This window comes from Alternaria burnsii (genome assembly GCF_013036055.1).
Source record: "Alternaria burnsii strain CBS107.38 chromosome Unknown 744, whole genome shotgun sequence".
Taxonomy (NCBI): domain Eukaryota; kingdom Fungi; phylum Ascomycota; class Dothideomycetes; order Pleosporales; family Pleosporaceae; genus Alternaria; species Alternaria burnsii.
The window spans coordinates 922,514-941,518 of record NW_024066119.1 but is presented as its reverse complement, the minus strand read 5'-3'; the positions used below and the strand labels follow the sequence as shown (position 1 = coordinate 941,518).

General features: G+C 50.7%; 6 protein-coding genes across 6 annotated transcripts; 2 read left to right on the top strand and 4 right to left on the bottom strand.

Moving 5' to 3' along the window:
* Positions 1–118: 118 nt before the first annotated feature.
* Positions 119–1,523, bottom strand: GT037_008787 (nucleotidylyl transferase; the record flags this gene model as incomplete). Its single annotated transcript, XM_038933834.1, has 2 exons — positions 119–1,183; positions 1,239–1,523. The coding sequence occupies 2 exons, from the start codon at positions 1,521–1,523 to the stop codon at positions 119–121; spliced, it is 1,350 nt and encodes a 449-aa protein (XP_038783799.1).
* A 1,044-nt stretch (positions 1,524–2,567) lies between these two features.
* Positions 2,568–4,866, top strand: GT037_008786 (uncharacterized protein; the record flags this gene model as incomplete). The annotated part of the gene is made up of 3 exons (XM_038933833.1): positions 2,568–3,544; positions 3,609–4,239; positions 4,420–4,866. 3 exons carry the CDS (start codon positions 2,568–2,570, stop codon positions 4,864–4,866), a joined length of 2,055 nt encoding a protein of 684 aa, XP_038783798.1.
* Positions 4,867–5,969: 1,103 nt separating this feature from the next.
* Positions 5,970–10,051, bottom strand: GT037_008785 (uncharacterized protein; the record flags this gene model as incomplete). The annotated part of the gene is made up of 6 exons (XM_038933832.1): positions 5,970–6,146; positions 6,196–8,699; positions 8,744–8,867; positions 8,917–8,982; positions 9,035–9,403; positions 9,452–10,051. 6 exons carry the CDS (start codon positions 10,049–10,051, stop codon positions 5,970–5,972), a joined length of 3,840 nt encoding a protein of 1,279 aa, XP_038783797.1.
* Positions 10,052–10,662: 611 nt separating this feature from the next.
* On the bottom strand, positions 10,663–11,564 carry GT037_008784 (spherulin-1b precursor; the record flags this gene model as incomplete). Its single annotated transcript, XM_038933831.1, has 3 exons — positions 10,663–10,758; positions 10,810–11,193; positions 11,247–11,564. The coding sequence occupies 3 exons, from the start codon at positions 11,562–11,564 to the stop codon at positions 10,663–10,665; spliced, it is 798 nt and encodes a 265-aa protein (XP_038783796.1).
* Positions 11,565–12,622: 1,058 nt separating this feature from the next.
* GT037_008783 (uncharacterized protein) lies at positions 12,623–13,558 on the bottom strand (the record flags this gene model as incomplete). The annotated part of the gene is made up of 1 exon (XM_038933830.1): positions 12,623–13,558. One exon carries the CDS (start codon positions 13,556–13,558, stop codon positions 12,623–12,625), a length of 936 nt encoding a protein of 311 aa, XP_038783795.1.
* An 895-nt stretch (positions 13,559–14,453) lies between these two features.
* On the top strand, positions 14,454–18,751 carry GT037_008782 (alpha subunit; the record flags this gene model as incomplete). Its single annotated transcript, XM_038933829.1, has 8 exons — positions 14,454–14,477; positions 14,823–14,872; positions 14,922–15,053; positions 15,108–15,256; positions 15,304–15,333; positions 15,384–15,392; positions 15,440–18,165; positions 18,215–18,751. 8 exons carry the CDS (start codon positions 14,454–14,456, stop codon positions 18,749–18,751), a joined length of 3,657 nt encoding a protein of 1,218 aa, XP_038783794.1.
* Positions 18,752–19,005: the final 254 nt, after the last annotated feature.

Sequence of the window (19,005 nt, the reverse complement as noted above, 5' to 3'; positions counted from 1 at the left end):
GCAGATCGATGGGTACAGCGAGTCAAAATCACCCTGGGCACCGAAGCATAGACAAGTGGCGGATGCAATTGGTATGTTGCATCTACGCGGTATCACTAAATCCTCATATCAAACTCGTCTACTTCTTCTCTTCTAGCGTTAGACCCTCAATAGCCTTGTCTCCGCCCTCGGTTCCAACATCAACCCTGGCCTTGTCCTCACCCTCAACGTGTCCGTCTGGCTTGGCCTCTACGTTGCGCTTAGGGTGGAAAGTACCCTTGTTCTTGACCTTCTTCTCCTTCTTAACGACAGGTGGTGGTGGGTAAGCCTTTTGCTCAATATCCTTCCACGCCTGGTTAGCCTGGAACTCCTTCTGCACTGGCTCCAAAAGCGCGTTGAGTGCTTCTGTGACAGCGGGCTTGAGGTCTTGAGGTTTAAGGATGTCGTTGGAGTAGTCTTCTTGCATCTTCTTGATGTCTGTGTAGGTGAGAGGCTCGGCGTCGCGGCGCTTGACAACGAATTTGGGTTCGCCATAGATGAGGTGGCCGGCGGGAAGGAGGACGTATTCGACGAAGCTGAGTACACCGTTGTCTTCGACGACCTTGGGTGCGGCGTGGGCTTTCTTGAGCTTGCGCTTCACGACGTCTGCATCGTCTAGTACGTCGATCTTAGAGTCGGGGTCCGAAGAGCTCATCTTTCCTCCTTGTAGACCGGGAACCATGGGGTTCATCAAGTGCGCGCGCTCCTTGTAGCCAATCTTGGGAAGGACATCCTTTGCGAGCGCGAAGATCTTGCGCTGGTCTACACCTCCAAACTGGACATCTACATCGAGGTACTGCTCGTCAAGGGCCTGCATGAGTGGATAGATGAGTCCACTCAGAGGCGCATTCTCTGTTTGCTTGACAACTTCTGCGCCTGCCTTCTTCGCCGCCGCCTCACTTGTTATACTTGCGAGTCTCAGGAGATCCATGGTGTAGTCTGAGTTCAACTCGTAGCTCGATCCTAGCACAAACTCCAGCTTGTCGATTGGCACCTTGACGGCCTTGAGCAGTGCGGTGATGGTGTAGCGGTAGTACTCTGCGCGGAACTTGACGAGCTCGATTGGAGCTTTCAGGTTGTCGAGGAAGCCGTGGATGTCAGCGAGGAGGATCTTGACATGGCAGCCTGCCGCAAGGAATTGCGCGAGCTTGAGAATAGGTACGAACTAGAACATGTATTGTTAGCGGTGCACGCGACAGTATCTCGCCATGTGTACATACGTAACCGCAATGAGGTCTTCCTGTTGTCGCAGTACCCCAGTAAACCTTCAAGTGCCCTTGCTTCTTGAGCGCCTCGTCCATGATCTCTGGGTTCAGCACCTCGGCCAAGTTGACCTTGATGAGCGCCATCTTCTCTTCCTCAGACATGTTCGCACCAGGGTTGACAAACGACGCCTCTTGAGCTTTTTGTAATCTTGACTTTGCATCCTTGAGTTGTGCTTGTGCTTCTTCGATCCTCTTCTCAATATCAGCAATCTCCTGCTGGATCGCCACGGGGTCTGCCATGGTGTCGGCCGTGGTGGGGTACGAGGGGCAGCTGTTGTGCCAATTGACTTGAGACGGAGAGGGACAGTGAGGTATGGATGACAAGAGACAATGGTCGAGCAGAAACAGCGATTTAAGGCTGTCGTGCTAAGCTCAGCTGAAGTGTATGGATTGTTGGTGAGTCTTGCGCCCAGCTGAATGAGTCGTTGCGGGGCCGGAAACAGTCACCAAAATAACATTTCCAGGGTCCAGCTTGCCGTGCCACAGCCATGTGGCGCCTGCACCTTCCTTCAAGTAAGCTCGGGTGAACTCTCTACAACATTTCGCAACGATGCACCCGGTCACAGTTCTTGCTTACGCCAAATCTCTCAAAGCGCCGGCTCTTTGGCTACTCGTTCGCTATGCGTATTCTGCCGTCGTGTTCGATCTCCGGACGGGTGCGTGCGCCTCTAAGCCGTATCATGTCTTTCAGCCTACTATAGTGAGGCAGTTGTCTTTTCCCAAGAATCTCGATGAGGCTTGTTGCGTAAGGCATGTTCGCATACTCTTACTAATTGACCTTATACGCCCTGTTGAAACGCCTGCTAGACGGCTGCTACTTGTTCGAGACTCGACTTTTTGGATATGAAGGATCCCACAACACTGTATCTCGAGAACTCATTGGGATTTCCTTCTCGGCCTTGTTGCGAAAGGCTGGCCCCATGGTTTACACAGCCAAGCTTGATAGGCGACCGTGCTTTGGTTCTGATCGCTCGCGTTCGCTATCTAGCTGCACTGTGATCTAAGTTCAGCAAACAGTGGTGTGCAAAGATGTCTTCACGACCTCAAGAGGGGGTTGGATCGCCGTGCAGCTGATCGTACCATGTGTAGGCATCGGAAACCTACTATAATTAATCACATCTAACACCAAGGCAGCGACACTGCTAGAGACCAAAGAAAAATCAGCCTACTGCCCCCAAACCTACCAATTCATCTACACATAAAACTTCCAAGTTTTCTCAATTCCAAGCTGCAATCAATTCTGGATACGACATACCACTTGATTGACCTTCCACTGACCCCAAGATGAGTCAAACAGTCGCCCAAACCGTTACCGAACACAACGTTTTCCTTGGATTCTGGAATAATCGATCGTACAGTCCCATCAAAGGGGCAACTCTCACGCTCACTAGAAGCAATGGTGCTCTCCTAACGGCTGCTCTTGCTGTCTTCGTCACCTACGTCGGAGCGAGAATCTGGAGCATTATTTGCTTTGGCTTGCACCGCTGGTGTTCTTCTCGTACATCGCAAGACGCGCTATATCATCAACGACAGGCCATGCTACGCAACTCTGAATCCGCCACAAGCATAACAATTGATACATTCTGGATGATCTGGACCTGGCGAAGCAAAATGAAGCTCTTTAACACCCTCAAAAGACTCATGCCACTCTTGCTTCTAGCACTCTCGCTAGCACTAGCATTTGGCACAGCTGGAGTATTCTCCTCCCGCATCTCCAGTTCCATGGGCGACGAAGTCATTCTGTCTAGCTCTAGTTGTGGTTATCTCTGGTGGGATAGTGGTTTCGACACAGCGGATGTGGATGATCTCATCAATTACTCCAATCGCCTGACGGTGGAAGCGGCTGATTACTCCAGAAATTGCTATCGCTCGGATGCTGTGGCCACGGACTGTCCAACATACACCCGCAAGAGCCTTCCAATGAGTGTTGTCGATAACGCGACGTGTCCCTTCGACCCTAAAGTCTGCTTACTGGATGGAGACAATCTAGTCATTGACACAGGGCGCATCAACAGCCACTCAGATCTAGGGATCAATGCAGAGCCAAGGGATCGCTTTGATTACAGGCGCGTTACTTCATGCGCGCCGCTGCGCACCGAAGGATACTCGGAAAGTGTGAACAAAACCATCGAAGGGTACCAAGTATCATTCACCAATTATCTGTACGGGAAGAATCTTCATAACGATGCCAACTACACCTACGACTATTCTACGTTTCGGACTTCGCTTGACGCAAAGAACGCAGCTGATTACACCTTGATGTATGTATATTTCTTTGACATCATCACCAGCACATCTATGATACTTGTCGCTGAACAGGCATAGGCCTATTAGATTCTACGCGCAGAATTGGGGCGACTTTGATCCTATTCCAGAGCTTAATCAGACAAACGATGAAGCAGATTTAACGCTGCTAGCACTTTCCACCAATGACGTTATCTTTGAGCAGCCTGTCACGGATCCCTGGTACTCTGCTATCACCAAAGTTGAAAGTCAGGGATCTGAGCAGGCACTAAGATACTTTTCGGATCACCCTGCATCGTTTGTTGGCTGCAAGGTTCAGCATCAGTGGTGCGAACCTAACGAGAACAGGTGCACACAATTAGCAGCTTTCAACAAGGTGGCTTTGGAGGCCCAGACACTCTCTTACAGCCCAGTCCAGAATGCGTCTGTCTATGCCATGACATGGGCTTTGAATATGGCGCCTAGTATCGAAACGATTGTTGATCGTTTGGGCGTAAGTGCTCTGACTTCTAGGTACACTTTGAATCACGGTATCCAAGGGCCATTGCCAACAAACCAATGGCAAACTGAGATTCAACACCTCCATTCTACATCATTGGCAGCGCTGCAGCGCATGACAGTTGAGCAAGCGTCGGGCCCTAACGATAGGAGTGTGAAGCGCTTCTTTATTCCTCCTGATAACGACATGGAACGTAAAGCTAGATGTCAGCAGGTACGTGGTTTCTCAAAGGATGATGTCAGAACACACATGGATCGCCGGTCCACTCAAACCAACCACTCTCTGGGATTCCCTTGGTATCGAGCCTTATTTGTGGGGAAAGCGTTTGGGTCTTTTGATCAGCCCTCACCATAATCATAACTTACAAATGGTTGCTAACGATCGATAATGTAGAAAGTGCGTTCCAAGGGTTACACTTCCTTCTCAGTTCTAGGCCTCGGGCTCGTTGTTGGTCTCGGCACCGTGGTGGCTATCATTTCCTATAGTATCGAGACACTAGCGGAATGTATCCAGAATTGGCGCAAACTCGACCCCTACCATCAGCTCGAGTGGACGCTGAACGGCACTCTACAACTGCAACGACTTGCTCACGAGGAGCTGGGCTATGGCACGTGGGAAAATGGCGATGCGTTTGTGCCTATTACTGGAGGAGATGAACGACTTGCAATGGTTGACTGTGTGAATGTCAAACATCCTTGTTTACAACTTCTGCAGACGGTGGAGTGTTACGAAGATCCGAAGACTGCCGAAGAGACGAAGCATAGCAACAACGCTGAGAATGCCAATAGTGACGAGCAAAACAACAATACTGAGCTTAGCGATATCGCTGAAGCACAGTGAGCAAAGAGAGAATTCGCATTCACTTGGCCAGGAAACAAGAGAGGTATTGTAGGGCTGGGCTGCAGTGTTTTAGTCAGCTAATGGAGCGTATGTTTTTTTTTACAATTGCTGCGCAAACATACTGTTTACGCTGCCTGTCTTGAAACTTTGAGACAATTACCTGACAACTAACCGAATTAATATTGATACTAGCTTATTAACGTGTTTTGTAGGTTCTATTCACACACACACACATAGAAGGAAACCGTGGATGTTGGACTGGGCCTCGCATGACAATGCAAGGGTACCCTTCACGGGCCAGTGCGGAAATAAAAGATTGTATGCTTACAGCTAATATGTAAGGACAAGGTAAATTGTCGCAGGACGCGCATTAGTACGCCAAGCATGAGCGTGGCTAAAATGGGTCTGCGTTACCTTGGTATGCACTTTGTTGAATGCGGAGCCGTTCACAGCATGCAGCTGACGCGACCGATGTAAGTGATGCGCATGCGTCTCGCGCGAGTAAAGGTAAAGATCATGGCAGCTAAAAGCAGCCCGTTTCCTTTCAAAATGAAACGCTGTATATATGTATAAGTGCAGTTGGGTTGGGCAATACTCTGGCTCTATATAGCTAGTATATATGGCTCAGCACCTACTAGCTAGGGCAATTCTATGGTAAGGTCCATTGTTACAGCTACGCCGACCCATTACTGCAGTATCAAGAGATGACAGCGTACTGGTAATCGCGCTAGTGAGTGTCCACGAGGGACAATAATAAATGTATTTTTGCTGAAATCCTTCTTCACCTGTTATTGCTGATGAGGCCATGTCTTCTCTGTTGTTGTCGTTTGTTAGAGGTATATAGCGTATAATATCAATCGAGCCGACACCAAGGTTAAGACACATGATATGATGGACAACATCTCTACATAGCAGGATTGGCAGGGCCAATCATGTGGTATATTCGAAGCTAAACTGTCTATTAACACGTCTCGTGATACCTTGACTGTACACCCTATTTCGAATTATAGCGAGCAGATCGGTGTTTACTGACGGTGTTTCCAGAGTATCGGACAAAAAGGGTATTAGCACCGCCCAGGAGCTGTCATCACACATGTTTATCCTCAGTTTTCCACCATGCTGAAGCAGCTTTGTAACCACGGATTGACAAGATCCTCTCTCGGGGTATCTAGCCAGTCTCTGAATCGCGATTCCAAGCGGACTATCATGAGGTGGATTGCAAGCTGAGTTAGGGAGGTGAAAGTTTGGGTCGGCTCCCGCTTGCAGTAGTAAAGCAACATCTTCAAAATTGCCAGCATGGGTCGCGTATGTGAGGGCATAGCAAGGCACCGCGTTCCTTAGAAGACAGTTCTCGCCTGGTCTTGACCATGCTGCATCAGCTCCCCTGTCGATCAATGCCTTAACAGATCGAGACTCTCCACGCTGGCAAGCAAGAATCAAAGCCGAACTCAGTTCCGACCTTGATATCCTAGTATCGACAAAGTCCATAAGGGCTACTATGACGCTATGTGATCGTCTTTCAATAGCATGATCCAGAGCATGATATTGGACAGAGAGTACGCTGTCTAAGAATGTCTGGGCTCCATCCGTCTGTAGATCGTAGGATCGTGCGGCCTCGAAAATCTCTAAAAGTCGCGAGGTGCCAGATGATACTTCCGATGATTCATTCGTGTCGGACGCTGAGTACGTATGACCTCTCGAAATAGAAATTCTAGAGCGCCGTAGAGAACTGGAGAGACGATCTGAAGATATGACCTGAGTCCGGTAGAGACCACCGGTCTCGAGCCATTGAGGCGTAGGAAGAACGGGCAACAGCATCGAAACTGTAGCCCCATGATTGATCAGATATTGAACCAGGTTAGCGTGATCAAAATGCACGGCACGGCATAGACAAGCCTGACCCCAGTGGCGCAGAGAGCCGAGCTGCGGCTTTAAAATGAACTTTGGTGAATACGATGCCAGATCAAGAAGTCTCATCCAGTAATCATTGTCGGGTACAAATGAAACACCTTTCGCAAGTAGACGGTCCACAATGTCGGTATTCCCGAGCTTCGCGGCAGCGAATAACAAGGAGTGTAAAGGTAAGTTCGAAATTGAACTCTGAACCCGGGTGTAGTTTCCGATGGCCTCGATCTCTGATAAAGCATACCGGTTCAGTCCTGTTTCTAAAGCTAGTGCCAACATAGTAACAGGCATCCTTCTACCATGATATGGATTGTGGACCTGATACAATCTTCTCCAGAGGTCAAACGGCAGACCTTTGAATCTGTCAAGGACCTGACAGTTCCCGGATTGAGTCTCCAGTTCCGCTTCTACAGCGTGTCGTAGCCAATGCTCTGTCGCATAATGAAGAAACCCTAATTCCATAGGATATGTCGTTAAACTGCTCCATTTACGCTTCTCATGCCACTTGATCCAGTCCGTACCGTTCAGATACACGTTTCCAAGCTCGTAGATGTCGGTTTGCTCTTCTGACCACGACTGTATCTCTTGCATTTTGAGCGACCAGACGGATTCTTTCGATCCAAATAAGGAAGTGAGGTAGTTGATACAAGCCGAGAGTAGCAGCAAATTGCCTCGATATGCAGGTAGCGAAACAGCAGGATAAGTGCTGGTGACCATTCGTTGATAGACAAACGTCTGCACGGTTTCGTGCAAGACATAAACGTTGTTGTTGTTGCCAATCTGTAGAAGACTTCGGCTGAGAATTGGGATCCTTTTCTCCAATAGTTCCAATTCTGAGTAAAGATGGTGTGCTTCAGATGAAAGTGTAGCATGGACGCAGTGGTTTTGAAGGGCCAACGGGGTAGCTGTATTAGAATGTATGAAGGCGTGATACAGCTCTCGTACCAGCAGAGGCCGCTGAGCAAAGACAGTAATGGCAAGCAAGAGGCATGCTTCCTCCATCTCTTCAGGGTCCATATCTTCGACGATACGTTGGTACACATCCGCAAGATCCGGAGGCATGTCGTGGAGACGGCGCTCTAGACGATCCAATGATTCGTACCTTCTCCAACCTCGCTGTAAGCTGTCAATCACGAGTTTCACCCACAGGAACACTCCCCGGGCCTTTTCGATGATCTTTCGCGCGATCAAGTTCGTAGCCCCACCGAGTAAGGGCTCTGCTTCTTTCATCCGTTCATTGACGTACAGCTGCACATCTGCACTAGAGTGTTGCTCGACCTTCAAGACAGGATACTCCATGAATTGAAACACGAAGTCAGCTTCGGGTCGACTACAGATACATAGTCGAAGGTTATGGGGTAAACGTCGAGAAAATCTATCGACAAACTGTGCAATACGAGAGTGCTCGCCCTCGTATTCGTCTAGTCCGTCGATGAAGAATAAAAATGGTATCGATGGCCCCGCATCGAGCGCCTTATACATTGCCTGCTCAAGTTGCCATTCCGACCACGGGAGAAAGTTTCGGCGAAAATCCGAAATGGTCCGCAACGATGGGAAAGCTGATGCAAACAAGTGTGGCTTTTTCGACAGGACGTCGTGGATCAGGGATCGAAGCAGCCCTTCGATGGTCCTATGGCTTTGATCACTTCGAAAAGTGAAAGAGTAAGTCGCGAACACAGGCTCGGAAGGCCAAGCTTCTCGCAGCGTCGTCAAAATCTCGTGCTGGTTGTGGAAAAGGTGATGGAGAACAGTGCTTTTACCCGATCCCGGATGCCCCGTGATCCAGTAGGGTGTTCCACCCCTTTTGATCCAGGACAGAAACTTCGTGTTTGAATCATCACAAACCCATCTTAATGTGCCAGGAAAGGACTCATTGGGCTGGCTGAACTTCTTAAGTGGACTTTTAGTATCGAGCAATCGAAGAATATCTGAACTCGTAAGTGTCAGCCAATCGATGGCTTCGGAATCTGACCTTCCTGGTCTATAGATGAGATGACAGCATGAGAAGATGGCGTAGCGTGGTTGACCCAGCGCTTAAGCTCTCCAACGATCCGCCGATAACCTACATCTTCGCGTGTGGCAACCTTAGTCATGTTCTGGATAAGTCAGAAAGCAGGGCTTAGTTCGCATGTGAAAGGGACGTACCATATGATTTGCCGGTATCCCATAGGAAGTGTAGCCAAGCAGAGTAGCCGAAGAGATTGGGACGATCTACCGCACACGTCAGTCAGCTACACTTCAAAAAGCCTAGTAAGTCACAGACCATGCCAACAGCTGTTACGGCGTTCTCCTCGAAGAAACATGTGATCTGGATTTCGGTTCCTTGGCTTTGTCGAACACGCAGAAGCTGGCCAAAAGTTTCTTGCGTATCTCGCAAGACTTCCGACTCTTGGCTCAGCGTCTTTACGATGGCTTCATTTGCATCCCGAAACGTCGATACGAGCTTGGTGCAGAGCACAGCCCAAGACGCGAGATTTGATCCGTTGTGTGGAGTTCCAAGGAAAACTATACCACACGTGCATGTTTCGATTTGGCGCAAATGAGCCTCAGCACGATCCCGAGAGACACTCAATGTCTTTTGCACGACCAATCCGCCAAGACTGTGGCAGACGAAAATGATTCTTCGAGATTCCTACGTGCTGTCAGAGAAGCGAGATAAGCTGATGATTGCTTCACATACCGAGGCTGTGTCTTCTCTCTGTCGCACGAGGTCTCCCATCAGATTCTTTGCATGCTCTACTAGACGGTTCCTCCCGGCGTGTCCCCAGAAGCTGGTAACATCTGCATCATAACCCCACATCATGATTCGCGCGTCGCTAATGTCCTTGTGCAATATATCGGATGGCCAGTGTGTCTTACTGTTCTTGTGTAGCCAGGTATCGTAGGCATTGCCAGTCAAGCCGTGAACGAACACAATGTCCACAGTAGACTTAGAAGTAGTGGCGGATTCAAAGACTACTCGAAGACCCTGGTTTCTGCCTTTGGTCATAGGTTGAGTAATTCCTTGTACACTTGGATCGGGACTATGTAAGGGCATCGATTTGGCGTACTGCCGGTCATGGCTCAAGTGCTGCGGGTGCGTGGAAGAAGTGGTAGGATCATCGAACGAAGCGCCTGAGTGCGGAATCAAGCGATCAGGCTGAGCTGCGAGGTGTTGAGACAAATCGAGAAAGTCATGAGGCTGGGTGGGCGCTTGCTCAGACTGCGCTGTCGAGGCAGCACCCGCATGTTTGCGACGCGACTTATCGCGCGAACGTAACAACTTCTTGCAGAACTCCATGAATCGTCAGACGAAGTAACAATACAGCAATAAGATGATGAGAGGGACCAAGGCCACAATATTGACAAATAACGGTGCAGCCCCGAGCTGACGCCAAGCCTCCTCTTTGGGAGAGGGGGCGCCGTGCATCAGGCGATGGCGTCCGTCTGGTCGAATGGAAGAGTGTCGAGATAACAAGTGTTATGTTGACCAAGGCAGACATACCCTGCCTTTCCAAAACTAGCTCTTCAAGCGCTTCGATATCGCAGCTGAAAACTTCGGTTTTCTAATTCGCGTAATGAATGAAAATGTAGATAGAATAGTCATCAAGCCTTCTATCGAAGCTAGTTGCAAGATTAGGCGCAACAATGGATTAGGCGATTAAGCATCGTAAGAAGAGTCATTTTCGGTAAACAAGTGTTTTCTGTTCGCATAACTAAAGGAGTGTGTAGACAAGAAGTAGACAAGATCTAAGGTGAATCCACAAAGAAGTAAAACCAGTAACCAATACCACCAATCGCTCAAAGAATCTAAATCACGCCGTCGCTATGTACGTTAAATTAGTGCTGCCATGCTCTCATATAATCATCCGTTAAGTTTCTCTCAGCTAAGTAGTGTATGCCTCGGCCAGTTTAGAGCCCACACCTGGCCAAGCAGACCTTGACATCCTGGACGAGGTTTGCCGGAAGGGTCTTGGCGAACTTATCGATGTCCTTGCCGTTGATTTGCTGTGGCGTGTGTTAGCTTTAGCTGGAATATGTAGGATTTATAGAGCTTACTGTGGCGTTCAGGGTAGCGTCAAGCACCTGGGGGTTAAGGGCAAAGAAGTTCTGCGCAATTTGACTGGTACCAGGGTCCTCTGAGTTGAGAGTCGCAACAAACGTTGCGTCTTTGCAGTCGTTGTTGAACTGGTAATGGATAGAGCCTTGGGGAAATACAGTGCCTTGAAACTTCTTGAGGTACCCAGCGATCTCCGGGTTCTTCATAGGCCCAACGACCTGGTTCTCTAGAACGTAGCCAAACTCGAGATTCTCGCCTTCGACTAGGGTGAGGAACTCGGTGGCTCGTGGGTGCACGTGAGGAGAGTTGATACCACAGGGCTCAAGGAAGCCTACAGTGGTGCTGATACCAAGGCCAGTAAGAATTGGAAAGGTACCGATGTTCTGGTAGAAAAATTAGTAAGGTTGTTATCTTTTGAGTGAGTGATTAGACTGACAGCTGCAACCGCTGTACCACCCGGTGTGCTCTTTTTGGCAGGCTTAGTAAAGGTAAAGACGGTCGCATTGCGGAGAGCATCCCCAGTGAGGAGCTCCGCATCGTTCGACGGACCGGTAGTCAGGAGCCTCTGGAAACGTTTGATAGCCGTAGGAGCTGTCAGGAGATCGTCAAAGATGTCAGGGGTTGAAGATGGTGCTGCTGGGGCAGCAGAGCTGGCACTAGCGACCATATCTTGCCTTGCCCCAAGACGCTGAGGAAGGGCCTGGACGGCACCGAGAGCGAGCGAAGCGACGATGACTTTGGTGATGGTGAACATGATTACTGATTAAGAAGCGAAGGCTTGTTAAACAGAAAGGAAACAAGGAGATATTGGAAAATAGAGAGGGAAAGATGAGACTGTAGTATGGTTTCTTGGTTGTGAGTAAGGAGATGATTCTTTCACTGGTGGCCTACGATGCCTTACTTATACCTACATGATCGTTGTCTGTCTTACTGGCACGATCAGCTTTCCTGAACGGAATCCTCAGATCCGTCGACAGCAGGATGGCTGTACAGCACGGTGTTGTTGCTTGCCGACTCATAGCGTGCTTAATCCGGAGAGGGAGCTGGTATGCTTAGACATCGCGGGGTCAAGAATATCCATTGGTTGGGATCCAAAATTGGTTCGACTACGTTTTTCGGCCTGTCAGCCTGACAGCGGGAGCGCTGACGGGGCGTGGGCCTTCTAGGGGCGGTGTATTCTGAGCGCTGCGCGTGCCAACAGACAGTACAAGAGGGGGAAAATGACTTCCTGCTATTGTACATGCTGATGAAACTGAAACGCTTGGAAATGAAGCTGAGCGTGCGAAGCAGTGATGATGCTTGCTGAATCTGTGCGTGAATCCAAAATTAATGAGGCTGACGACCTTGCGCGGTATGAGCAACACTCTGTCACTGAAAGAATACCTAGGTATGCGCCTGAGCATCAAGGACGGAAGTGTGAGTATCCGCGTCCTTTGACGGAGCGCATTGCCTGGCAGTCGGCGGTGCGTGAAGTTGGTCGCGTGCGAGTGGTCGTCAGCTTCCGCTTGACGCCTGGTGGGCCTTCAGTTTACTTGAGGCTGTCTAAAATTAGCCCCAGACTGACTCGCAATGCCAAACCATCTCTAAGAACAAACAAACGCGAACGAACGCTAGTCAAAAGAGCAATCAAATTTCGCAATGCATGTAGATTTGTCATACGTTATGTCGGACGCTGAGCAATGTGCAAGCAAAAGTAGATACATTCGAAATATCATACGCTACGCTAAATTCACAATTGACACCAAGCTTGTCGCTCGCAAACGCCCTCAACCAAGAAAACAAACAACATGAGGTCGTCAAAATGGGCTCTAGTTACGTAAATCGTGATGCTGACACCTGTTCAGACTCGGACTCGACATCCATCATGTTCTGCTCCTTCCAGAACGGGAGTTCATCCAGTGTAAAGCCATCATCACTGGGGATGGACGGCGGACCCTTCCAGTGTGGCACCGTTGTCCCTTCATCGGGTTCTTCAACTTCCGCGATATTATTGGTATTTGAAACGCCCCTATCTTCGAAGATGAGTGAGCCCCTTCTGGGCCCGCGAACGCGGCGTCGCAGGCGGCGAGCGTTCTGGTCCAAGTCGTCGAGAGGGTCGTTGTCGGAGTAGCTGCTGTCACCTTCGACGCTCTGGCTGTGGCTGCGCTTGAAGATGCCTGCACTCCATCGTTTCTTCTTTTTGAGATATATGCGCTCCCTTTCCTCGTCATCCGAGGAATCTTCTTGGAGCTGCAACTCATTCATTCTCGCGAATATTTCTGCTTTTGTGCCGCTTCGATCGCTTTTTGCGTCTTCGAAATGGTCTGGTCGCACAACCTCTACGTCACAGTCGTAGCCTGGATCGTCATCCAGTTCTTCGAGTACAAACTGGGCACTCTCTGTCCGGCGCATTGGCCTTTCATCTTCTTGTTCGCATTCTTCATCCGACTCGTTGTCCTCGTCAAATTCGCTATCAGTGTCAGATCCTTCCAGAGTTGTTGCTGGGTAAGCACGGTCAGACTCTGACGATAGACGAGAAGATGGCTCGCATGACTGTGGCCGGGTGAAGCTGAAGTGATAGTCGTGTCCGGTCGGTTCGATGTATTCCAATGGAGGTGTCTGCACGAAGTTGCTGGTGCGCCTGTGGACCGGAGAAGTCTTGTATGTAGGGAGTGGGAAGCGACTATGTGTATCAGGAGTGGGCGTCATGGGCGGTGATTGCAGATGACTGTTGAGCGCGGCGGCTGGCGGTTCGTGAGGCATTGCCATTGTCAGGAGGGCGTCGTGGTGGTTTGACGGGAATGTTGCGTCAGGCTTGCTTGCAGCCAATTGCGATCGCGTACGTATCGATGATCTCCTCTCTCGTGATTATGCTGATTTCTTAAGGAATCAAAGTCCGACAGACGTGTCTAATCTTTGAAATGCGGAAGAGGAGTTGCGTCGACTGTATCATTCTGGAGGTGGTCCGGGAGTGTTTTACTGGGATATCTGAGCGGCGAGCTCGAGCGGAGGGGTGGAGAGTTTTGAGAAGGCGAACCCTGCAACGCCTTGGCTTATCGTGCAGATGGAATTGGAGTACTATAGGCCGCAATGCAGGAAATGTAGCTCGCAGATCGGTAAAAGCCACAAAGTGCAGGTCAGTTTGGGTGCAACGCGTCAGTGGTAATCGAATGGGAGCACAAAAGAAGAAGAAGAGTACTGGAGGAGGTATGAATTCCCTGCAGCGTGAGAAAAGTGTGCGGGCTGTCGCCAATTATCACCTGCGTTTCAGCAATGAGCTGGCCGGCCACGGAGCGGGTCTGCAGCATTGCTGCCCTTTCCATGTACAGCATCGCTTTCCATCCTTGACTCGGATGCTCGTGGTCGCGAACGATTAGTCGCAACAAAGACTCGGGCAATCTACCTTGCGTCAGGCTGGATGGATGCCCAATGAGGTCAGCGAGCAAAATTGTCCTGCACAGGGCGGGTAGGTAGTGTTGGCACTACGATGCCAGCTGGCACACGGAGTCGCATTGGTGAGTTCTGCGGGGCATCGTTGCAGGACGCCAGACCAGGGGAGCCGAGCCACGCAGCAGAGGCGAGATTGGGATGAGGCAACGTGAAAGAGTGAGGCTCTGCTTGCGGCAGCTAGTGTGGAAACTCGACGTTCGCTTGAAATTGAAACATGGACCCGACGCCTTCAGACGGAGTTGGAGCGAGGTCTGGCAGATCTCACGTGACTGTGGTGGGGAAACCGCGCTAGGGACCAAGACAGCTAGGCTGTTGATCGGAATGTTGCGTGGCATATCGAACATTAGCAACAGCAGCTCAAGGAGGCAGCAGTACCAAACATAATAGTCAACACCGTGTTTCTTTCTCTTTGCCGTATACCCGTATCCCTCCGCGCTTGCTGTCTCTTGCATTGAGGTCACCATAGACGACAGTGAAGCTGCGGCTTCGTCTCCAATTCCGCCATGTCTTCCTCTCCCTCAATGTTGACCAAGGCACGCAGCTCCCGGCCCATGCGACTGTCTAGCTAGCTAACTGAGCGCAGTTTGAGTCCAAGTCCTCGCGTGCGAAGGGCATTGCCTTCCATCCCAAGAGGTACCCTCACCTGCTCCGCCTTACTCCCCTCCCCGCTGACCGCTTTCAGGCCATGGATCCTCGTGTCGCTACACTCGTCGACTATCCAACTATGGGACTACCGCATGGGCACACTTATAGACCGCTTCGAAGAACACGATGGGCCGGTCCGCGGCGTCGACTTCCACAAGACGCAGCCATTGTGAGCATTCCCCGGACAAGTGACGAGGGCCAACAACATACTAAGACTGGGCAGGTTCGTGTCTGGCGGTGACGACTACAAGATCAAGGTCTGGTCCTACCAGACTCGGCGATGTCTCTTCACATTGAACGGCCACTTGGACTATGTCCGGACCGTCTTCTTCCACCACGAGCTCCCGTGGATAGTGAGCAGCTCCGACGACCGTAAGCGCATGCAGTGGGTCGGCAGGACAATGGCTAACACAGAACAGAGACCATTCGTATATGGAACTGGCAGAATCGTAAGTGCTACCTTCAACTGCCTCATTCAGAACAAAGCTAACATTGACAGGCTCGTTGAGTAAGTCACATCGCAACCCTCGCAGAAACACACCTAACCCTCCGAAGTATGTACCATGACTGGCCACAACCACTACACCATGTGCGCGCAATTCCATCCAAAGGAAGACCTCATCGTTTCCGCCTCGCTCGATCAGTCGGTTCGTGTCTGGGATATCTCTGGGCTCCGGAAGAAGCACTCTGCACCACAAGCCATGTCCTTTGAGGATCAGATGGCACGCGCGAACCAAAACCAGGCGGATATGTTTGGGAACACGGATGCGGTCGTCAAGTTCGTTCTTGAAGGCCACGACCGAGGTGTGAACTGGGTCGCATTCCACCCTACACTACCATTGATCGTTTCCGCTGGTGACGATCGCCTCGTGAAGCTGTGGAGGATGTCAGAGACAAAGGCATGGGAAGTTGATACCTGCCGAGGGCACTTCCAGAACGCGTCTGCGTGTCTGTTCCACCCGCATCAAGATTTGATACTGTCTGTTGGAGAAGACAAGACGATTCGTGTATGGGATCTCAACCGACGAACCTCCGTGCAGTCTTTCAAGCGTGAGAACGACCGCTTCTGGGTCATCGCGGCGCATCCCGAGATCAATCTGTTCGCTGCCGGTCACGACAATGGTGTAATGGTATTCAAGCTGGAACGTGAGCGACCCGCATCCGCCGTCTACCAGAACAACCTTTTCTACATCACCAAGGAGAAGCATGTCCGGTCTTATGACTTCCAGAAGAACATCGAGTCCCCATCGATGCTGTCTCTTAAGAAGCTTGGAAGCGCTTGGGTACCTCCACGAACGCTGTCCTACAACCCTGCCGAACGCTCCATTCTCGTCACGTCTCCAGCCGACAGTGGAACATACGAGCTGATCAGCCTTCCACGCGACGCATCAGGAGCAGTGGAACCGACAGATACTAAGCGGGGCTCCGGTAACTCTGCTGTCTTCGTGGCTAGGAACCGATTTGCCGTCTTCAACCAGTCGAACCAACAGATCGACATTAAGGATCTCAGCAACTCGACTACCAAGACCATCAAGCCCCCGCACGGAACCACCGACATCTACTTCGGCGGCACTGGCAATCTGCTCTTGATCACCCCTACCTCGGTTGTACTCTACGACATTCAGGCCAAGAAGAACCTTGCTGAGCTTTCTGTCAATGGCGTCAAGTACGTCGTATGGTCGTCCGATGGACTGCACGTCGCATTGCTGAGCAAACACAACGTCACCATCGCGACAAAGAACCTGGAGCAAGTCAGCACTCTCCACGAGACAATCCGCATCAAGAGCGCAATTTTCGACGACACTGGTGTCCTTCTCTACTCCACACTGAATCACATCAAGTACAGTCTGATGAACGGCGACAATGGAATTGTACGCACGCTCGAGCAGACAGTATATCTGGTGAGGGTTAAGGGCCGCAACGTGTACTGTCTTGACCGTGCTGCGAAACCGAAGATCCTCCAGATTGACCCCACCGAGTACCGATTCAAGCTTGCCCTGGTCAAACGCAACTATGATGAGATGCTCAACATCATCAAGACTTCCAGTCTGGTTGGACAGAGCATCATTTCTTATCTCCAGAAGAAGGGCTATCCCGAGATTGCTCTTCAATTCGTGCAAGATCCTCAGACGCGGTTCGAGCTCGCTATCGAATGCGGAAACCTGGAGGTGGCAGTCGAGATGGCCAAGCAGCTTGATCGACCGAAGCTCTGGCAACGATTGAGCAACGAAGCTCTCGCGCATGGTAACCACCAAACTGTGGAGATGACCTACCAAAAACTGCGCAATTTCGACAAGCTATCCTTCCTGTACCTCACCACTGGAGACCAGGACAAATTGAAGCGTATGGCTAAAATTGCAGAGCACCGTGGTGACATGACGGCACGATTTCAAAATGCTCTCTACCTAGGAGACGTTCAGAACCGGATAGAAATGTTCCAGGAGCTTGACCTGTACCCCCTCGCGTACGCCACGGCCAAAGCTCAAGGTCTTGACGAGCAAGCACAGTCGATACTGGAAGCTGCCGGGGTTTCAGAAGAGCAGATCAAGCTTCCCTCGATAGGTGCACCTCTTGCACCTCCCAAGCCTATTGTACCTACGCACAAGACGAACTGGCCAACGCGCGCAGCGTCTTCGACTGTGTTCGAGAAGGCTCTCCAAGGCGAGGTCGAGGGCGTTGGATCCGATGAGCCAACAGCGAACGGCTTCGGCGACGAAGATCTTCTGGGCGATGCTGAGCCCACTAGTGCCGCGGCTGAGCTTGCAGGTGACGAAGATGACGATGTTGGTGGGTGGGACATGGGTGATGACGGAGACGTGGAGGCAGAGGATGATTTCGTTGAAGTTGAGGGTGCTGAAGCAGGAGCCGGAAGCAGCGAAGCAGACTTCTGGGCACGCAACTCACCTTTGGCAGCCGACCACATTGCTGCAGGTTCATTCGATACTGCTATGCAGTTACTAAACCGACAAGTCGGTGCTGTCAACTTCGAGCCTCTCCAGGACCGCTTCCAGGAGATCTACCAAGCGACACGGACATACCTGCCAGCTACACCAAACATGCCGTCGCTAGTCAACTACGTACGGAGAACAGTAGACGAGACAGACTCGCGCAAGATCCTGCCCATTATTCCCCGCGACCTGGAGTCGATATTGTCGACTGACCTCACCGCCGGCAAGCAGGCTCTCAAAGAGAACAAATTGGAGGCAGGTATTGCTGCTTTCAGGAAGCTGCTACAGCTCATCATGGTCAACGTCGTCTCGTCGCAAGCAGAGTTGTCTGACGTAAGTTCTGCCATTGTGCATTTAGTCGACGTATACTGACATCATCTAGGCTAAGAAGGCAATCAACACGGCTACGCAATATATACTTGCCATGTCTATCGAGCTCGAAAGGCGCAAGCTTCTCAACGGCGCTACCGACGTCTCCGCCCTATCTGATGCAGACAAGAAACGCGCTCTGGAGCTGTCTGCTTACTTCACCATCCCCGAGCTTGAGGGTCCTCACAAATCGATCCCGCTTTCTGCAGCCATGAACTTCGCCCACAAGAACAAGCAGCTTAACACAGCGCTGAACTTCGCCAACGCATTGCTTGACCGCACCGGAAACGCAAAGATGAAGGAGGCGGCTAAGCGCGTCAAGACGATTGCTGAGAGGAATCCTAGCGACATCATCGAGATTGACTTTGACCAATTCGCCGACTTTGACATTTGCGCTGCCAGCTTCACCCCTATCTACAGCGGTATGCCATCGGTTACTAGCCCGTACAGCGGCGCCAAGTACCACGCGAGGTACAAGGGTACTGTTTGCAGGATCGACGGCATCACCCAGATTGGTGCTCCTGCTAGTGGACTGAGGTTGGTAGGTTAGAGATTGGGAAAAGGAACGTTTAGGTGCCCGAGGGCAGCATTGCAGGATTGTTTGAAGGTGTATGCTTAGCGTGTTATGCTCTTTTACGACATCTGGTGTTGCCAGTTGGACGGACTACTGAAAATGGGAGATGGTCGGTACCGTGAATCAATCAAATACATGCAGCTTTAGAGTTTGAAAACAGAGAGATCAAAATGTCATGACCAAGTGTAACGTTCAGTTGCCCGTACTCTCTTTAGCCAACATATGCCTTG